Source organism: Eutrigla gurnardus (genome assembly GCF_963514095.1).
Source record: "Eutrigla gurnardus genome assembly, chromosome: 11".
NCBI lineage: Eukaryota > Metazoa > Chordata > Actinopteri > Perciformes > Triglidae > Eutrigla > Eutrigla gurnardus.
In genome coordinates, this window is record NC_139925.1 from 5380052 (window position 1) to 5387342 (window position 7291).

The following is a 7291-nucleotide window of genomic DNA, read 5'->3' on the forward strand; positions in this document are numbered from 1 at the left end:
CTAAATCAACATTATCTGTAGAGTTGAATGTACTGTTCCCAAAACAGCAATGAGTATCACTAAAAATAAAATATCTTTAATTACTAAAATTAAGATTAAAATATGAGTGTATTGATAAAAAGCTAAATGACACTATCGACCAGTAAATTATTAAACAAATTCCCTTTCAAATTCTTTCTCTAAGGTTATTTAGTTTCTCGCCTTTTTTCATTTAATTTCATTCATCAACATTTATTTTTCTGCTTTAGATGGAAAAACAAATCAGGGCTCATAAAAATGAGTTTCTTAACCTTTTAACACTTTAAAACCAGTACTTTGTGACAAAGTTCCTATAATGTAAAAGACAATAAATCACTTTTTTTTATTTTAGCATCATCTTTGAAAACTGCTCAACAATAATAATAAAAATGTGTAGAAGTGTGAAACTGGTCCAGGCCTGCTGGTCTTTTTGTTGTGCCACAGATTCTACTGGAACCAGTGGTTGAACCTGTTTGCTAAACTTAATCATATAGTTATTATATATTTATGATGTGGTTTCCAAGAAGTGTGTGTGATAAGTTAGAAGAAAAAGATATGTAAAGGAAAACAGAAGCAACCTGTCAAATCATCAGTAACATATTATAATAATATATAAAAAATCTTCAATTAGCATTTAATCTGTTTTAATATGAATTAAATGAATATCTCTCTATATATACAAATCTGCATGAAAAAGTACACGGTACATAAAAAAGTAAAGGAGTACATTTTAGTCAGGAAATATATTAAGCAGTATTCAGTACAAACTATACAATGAAAATGTTTAAAAGCAGTTGGATTAGATGGCTTTGTACAGACGAGTGTGCAACATCAGAGGACCTTCGTATAACCGTCAGAAAAGTTTTTCAAAATAAAAGACTGAATGTTTCGAGGGCGACCTTCAGCCCCGTGTGCAAAAACATGTAAAAAAAAAAAGCAAAGCCACAGGACTGTGAACTCCTCAGTAATGGCTGAGCTCCTCTGGAGGAGGCGGGGGGAGGTAACCGTCGTCCCCGCCGATGTAGGCGCCTCCGCCGCCTCCGCCGCCGCTGCTCTGGCTCCCCCACTCGTAACTGTCAGCAGCCAGACTGGAGGATCAAACAAATGCTGCTTGACCTCTCATTCTTACTGTGTTTTGGGTGATTAGATTGCAGTGTGTTTTTTGTTTTTTTTACCTGGCTTGGATGTTCTGAGGCATGACGCTCCACGCCAGGTCATCGTCGCTGTCGTAACGCCGCGGGTTGTCGAAGAAATACGCCCGGGAAGAGAAGATGTGACCGGGGAGCCCGGAGCCGCTCTGCAGGACACCAGCAACACAAAGATAAGGGGTGAATGCTAGCCTTTCATGGTAGAATCAGGCTGTAAGGCCCCCTCGTGTGGCTCAAATGTGTACTGCAGTCAGAAATGTTCATTAAAAGACTGGAAGAAATTAATGTGGCGACCCAAATAAAATCTTCCTGACCCGGTCTTTGGGAACGACTGGTGTCTTCACTCATGTCTCAGGTCAGTTCCCAAGCACAAGTGATTTATTTATTCTTAGCCTGACTACATTTTACAGCTCCAGGCGGTGTCGTAAGATTTATCTGCCTTTCCTATAAATCGTCCTCATCCTCAGGTTCATCTTGTCAACCCCCGGGTAGCATCCTGAAAACAGCCGCCGGCGGAGGGAACTTTGCCGACTCACCCGGTCCAGGTCTGGCTGCCGAACCCTGAAGAAGAAGACCAGGAGAGAGGTGGGAAGCAGCTCCCACACGAACAGGATCACCCCGAAGACCACGTAGCCGGCGTCGCCCAGAGTCGACTGTAAATCGGCCTGAAAAACAACAACATCATTTAAATTAATTACAACAGCTTCCCTTCTACAGAGATGGGGGGGAACTGTTATTACACAAGAGGAACAAACAAAGAAACATACCAGAGTTACATCATCGGCCACCTAGTTTACATAAACCTCTACCTCGAAAGTTGCTTTAATTTATAGAAAGTTTATATTTGTATTAAATAAACGTTTCAGTCCCTGAAAATGTACAAGTTTAGTTAAATCTAACATTTTAAATGTACTTCTTGTAAGGAACTATTTTTCCAGGCGTAATAACATTCAGCTCTGTTATTTTCGGCTCTCTTGGCTTGGTTGTGAGTGACAGCTCAGAGGGCGGAACCAAAGTATAACGGAGGCCAACGATTGGCTGAAAGTAACACCTCGGGCTCTACTACAGTACTGAAGACCGGAGACTAGTCGGAACTAGACCGGTACGGCTCACCTGGTCTGAGACGTTGTACCAGTCGTAGTCGAAGGAGTTGATGCTCTTGTTGGAGAGTCCCAGCACCACCAGGTTGTAGCAGGCCCTGGAGGAGTACAGGAGGACCACGGTGGCCCCGATGACCGTCACCTGGCACACCGACGTCCCCTGCACAGGTCAAAGGTGACAAAACACACATCGGTCCATTTGTCTTTTTAATGCACCTGCCCTGCGCTCATCATCCCTGTGGTCATGCCTGTAATAACAGGTTCCTCACCTTGGATTCCAGGTAAATGTTGGCCAGCGACATCTTGGCGACCTTGTAGAGGCACACGGACAGCGAGACGGCACACAGGACGAACAGCGTGTCGTTGACGGCGACCCTGACCAGCACGACGGTGTGAGCCTCGGCGGAGGACGTCCTCACCAGCAGAGCACACACCAGGTTCACCACCAGGAACACCAGGCTGATGGACAGGAACAGCAGGTACAGGGGCAACCTGGGGGGGGCAGTAGTATTTATTTTATTAGTTTTTTACTTGACTTTGGCTAAAATAACATATAATTTAGTATAAAATCCCACCTGTATCTCAGAAGCTCTGGTGCATATTTGGACTTGGCCTTGAAAACAACCTGTGGAAACAAAGCGGCGGAACACTTTCACTTCTGTATTCTGGCAAACAAATTAAACAAAACAAGACGCACATTCTTCTGAAAGAGGAACCTCGGGAAACGAACTATGGTTGCTTCGTGCCTTTGTGACTCAAATCAGCACACGAGATTATTCTAGAAATAAAGCCGGAGGCCGAGAGACGCTATGATTTAGATATTTGGATTAAATACGAACATGAAGGGACGATTCACCACATTTCACTCTGTAGTTAATACTTTATCATATACTTCAAAGTGATACTTTTACTTTATACTTTGAGTACATGTTTGTCTTACATAGTGATACTTTTACTTTGAGTACATGTTTGTCCTACATAGTGATACTTTTACTTTGAGTACATGTTTGTCCTAGATAGTGATACTTTTACTTTGAGTACATGTTTGTCCTACATAGTGATACTTTTACTTTGAGTACATGTTTGTCTTACATAGTGATACTTTTACTTTGAGTACATGTTTGTCCTAGATAGTGATACTTTTACTTTATACTTTGAGTACATTTCAGAGCCTGTACTTGTTTACTTTTACTTGAGTAACAAAGTTGAATCAGTACTTCTTGAACATGAGTACCTGTACTTCTACTTGAGTATAGGATGTCTGTACTTCTACTTTAATATGGTGTCTTTACTTCTACTTGCGTATGATGTCTGTACTTCTACTTGAGCACGATGTCTGTACTTCTACTTGAGTACGATGTCTGTGCTTCTACTTAAGTATAGGATGTCTGTTCTTCCACTTGAGAATGATGTCTGTACTTCTACTTAAGTATAGGATGTCTGTACTTCTACTTGAGTATGATGTCTGTACTTCTACTTTAATATGATGTCTGTTATTCTACTTGAGAATGATGTCTGTACTTCTACTTAAGTATAGGATGTCTGTACTTCTACTTGAGTACGATGTCTGTACTTCTACTTGAGTATGATGTCTGTACTTCTACTTTAATATGATGTCTGTTATTCTACTTGAGAATGATGTCTGTACTTCTACTTAAGTATAGGATGTCTGTACTTCTACTTGAGTATGATGTCTGTACTTCTACTTGAGTATAGGATGTCTGTACTTCTACTTGAGTACGATGTCTGTACTTCTACTTGAGTATGATGTCTGTACTTCTACTTGAGTACGATGTCTGTACTTCTACTTGAGTATGATGTCTGTACTTCTACTTGAGTATATGTCTGTACTTCTACTTGAGTATGATGTCTGTACTTCTACTTGAGTACGATGTCTGTACTTCTACTTGAGTATGATGTCTGTACTTCTACTTGAGTATATGTCTGTACTTCTGACCCCTCTGTTGGAGGACGGTCAAACAACCAGACCTAGAATAAACAGGTGAACCAGACCTAGAATAAGCAGGTGAACCAGACCTAGAATAAGCAGGTGAACCAGACCTAGAATAAAGCAGGTGAACCAGACCTAGAATAAAGCAGGTGAACCAGACCTAGAATAAAGCAGGTGAACCAGACCTAGAATAAGCAGGTGAACAGGTGAGGAGCTCACCTGTGCGAAGTAGAGGTTCATGAGGCAGAGCGTGAAGAACTGCAGGCAGACGGGGAAGCAGTAGAGCAGCCAGAAGGGGAACGGGCCCAGCGTGTTGGCGGCCACGAAGCTGTTGAAGTAGAAGGAGAAGAGCACGGTGCGCAGCGCCGACCACAGCAGGCACAGCGACAGGAACACGGTCTGGTAGCTGACGCGCTTGTGTCGGTAGCGCAGCACCAGCCACAGCTGCACGTACACGGAGATGAAGAGGAGCGAGTAGAAGACGGTGTACACCACCGTCAGGCCCAGCGTGACGTAAGGGGGCACGGCCGGGCTCAGAGTAGGCAGGGGCGCCGGCGCCGGCTCCGGCTCCTTCTCCTCAGCCGGGGCCTCCATGAACCTGCTCTCCCCCCGGCCCGGTGCTCGACCTCCGCTCTCACGCAGGACAAGATGAAGTAAAAAAAAAAAATGGAGGAAATGATGGAGGCTGTCAAGTGTGTGGAGAGAAGCGGAGCGACGGGAGGACGAGGAGGCGAACTTCCTGCTGCGGAGCGACGAGCAGCCAGAGAGCGAAGCACATGATCGGTGATGAGAGCGAGCCGTCCGTCGGGGAGCAGCGGCGTGCAGGAAGCTGAGCCGAGAGCCGCCTGCAGCTGCGAGCTCCGAGCGCGAGGACCAGCCCTCTCCTCACCCCCTCCCCTCCGCGCGCGCGCTCATTACGTGACGCTACGCATCAGCTGACGCACGCTACTGTACCTTTAACCCTGTGATGGGGCTTCCCACCGCCGCGCTGACCCCAGGACGGCCGATCAGACCTGTTGAACGGTGTTTTATTTTATTATTATTATTAAATTATCATAATTCAACATTGGTAATAAAACACACATAAACAAACTAAAGGACACACTGCACGTGGGCCTACTGTATATTTAATTTGGTAACATTTCACAGCATCACTTCAGAGGAGGAGCATGTGACAAAAGTTTATTACATTATCATTATTGTCTTATATTCGCGTTGGTTAAAATTAATTTACTGAAAAATTACTAAATGCTGAAATAGCAAGAATAGTTTATTTTAGCGATAAAGAGAAATTAGCTTTTTTTGTTGCCTTTACTACAGAACAAAATTGGCGCGAGTAACTTTTATAAAGGTGCATGAAAAGAAATATCACGTCAAAAATCATCTTCATTATATTTTTTAAAAGCAAGCAAAAATCACAGTTTCAATTCAGAGGATAAGCATGTATTTTAGCCGACTTTTCTAATTGAGTTCAGTGTCATATAAGTGAATTATTACTTGTACTACTACTACTACTATTATTATTATGTTATATTTACATATAAATATATAAATATAAATTAAATTTGATTTATTTTGCCTTTACGACAAAATTGGTGCTGGTAAATGCAAAATGAAGGCATAATATTTATTTTTTAAATACTTTTTAAAGGATGCATAGCCAGAATAAAGCATGTTTGTGGCATCTTCACATTTATTAATGAATAACATATCCTTAATCATAAAATCTGATACGTTAAAGTGTTTGTCAACGTGGGTTGTTAGGGATGAAACACGTCCTCCAGCAGCAGCAGAGAGGAGATCTCCTCCTCCCAAATAAACTGATCTTCATGTGTAAAATCAGAGTTTATTAGGAGATTCCAGCAGGTCTGCTCAGAGAAGCAGAGTTTTGTTGTGGTTAGTCGGAGCTGTTTTTTGTTTCACATGACCGGGGCATGTGAACACGAGGAAGGCCGAGGATGGAGGTCACTCTTACTCACCTTTGACTGCAGCGAAACATCCATCTTCATGCACACACACACACACACACACACACACACACACACACACACACAAACACTCACACTCACTCACAAACACAGGATACTGGCAGCTACAGTGAATATCCACATTATTACATTTAAAGTTTAATATGTAGAGAGAGACAACTATATGTTATAAAAACACAATATTGATTATTGTGCAATCTGTTTCTGTGCAACATAATATACTTAGGATAAGGTTAATTTTAACTAATCTTATCTTTTTTAATTTTGTATCATATTTGCTCTTTTCTACCTCTTTTTGACTCTTGGGCTGCTGTAATGTGAATTTCCCCACCGAGGGATCAATAAAGTTCATCTTCTCTTAACGAGCTCAAAGCCTTTCAGATATGGAATACATTTTTAAAAAATATATACAAAATGTTCCGTTTGTTCCCTTTAAATCACCCACGTCTCTGGTTTTGTCTGTGAATAAAAAATAAAAAATGTTTTTAGTCATTTAAGTGCAGTGACATTTTTTAATAATAATATATAACGACAATAATAATTATTATTTATATTAGCCACAACATAATAATATAACAATTATAATTATTATTATTTACACAAATTGGCACTTATTTTGTTGAATAATAAGATAACCATATGCAAATACATCTATGGTGTTGATGGTGTCGATATCAATTTATATTAATCTCTGTAAATCTCTGTTAATCTCTGTAAACTTTTCATTTCGATGGAGAATATATTAAAAAACCACAAATGCAAACTTCATACAAATGACCAGAAGGTGGCAGCTTTCAGCTATATAACGAGTCTAGGTATTTAATTCACTTATGAATGGTCTCTTTCCTTAATATCCAGTTAAGTATTTAAATCATCTCGTAGAAAATTGTCACTGCATGCTTCAAATTAAAAGACATTTATTTTTTACTGGTTTATAAGTAAAAGAAAGAATCCTAAATGGTGGCTGATTAGATGTTTGTTACCCGGCACTGAAAAGCCCATCCTATAGCCCCAGAGGGGCTGAAGTGGAAGGTTTATCCTCAATGGAGTCATTAAAATCACATGGCTTCATCTCCATGGCAACGT

The 7291-nt window shown here is 41.0% G+C and overlaps 1 protein-coding gene across 1 annotated transcript; it reads right to left on the reverse strand.

Annotated features, from left to right (window-relative positions):
* Positions 1-364: 364 nt before the first annotated feature.
* Positions 365-5085, reverse strand: gpr137ba (G protein-coupled receptor 137Ba). The gene is made up of 7 exons (XM_084021993.1): positions 4437-5085; positions 2842-2891; positions 2536-2758; positions 2280-2426; positions 1703-1831; positions 1194-1315; positions 365-1106 (listed from the first exon to the last, which is right to left on the reverse strand). Exons 1-7 carry the CDS (start codon positions 4809-4811, stop codon positions 980-982), a joined length of 1173 nt encoding a protein of 390 aa, XP_083878119.1. The 5' UTR covers positions 4812-5085; the 3' UTR covers positions 365-979.
* Between the last annotated feature and the right edge of the window lie 2206 nt (positions 5086-7291).

Bases quoted from the DNA above. Each gene is read 5' to 3' on its own strand.
- gpr137ba (XM_084021993.1), bottom strand. From the start codon at position 4,811: ATGGAGGCCCCGGCTGAGGAGAAGGAGCCGGAGCCGGCGCCGGCGCCC. The intron at 1,316-1,702 runs GTGAGTCGGCAA...GGTGTCCTGCAG, and splicing joins GGCAGCCAGACCTGGACCGG to AGCGGCTCCGGGCTCCCCGG. The intron at 1,107-1,193 runs GTAAAAAAAACA...TTGATCCTCCAG, and splicing joins CCTCAGAACATCCAAGCCAG to TCTGGCTGCTGACAGTTACG.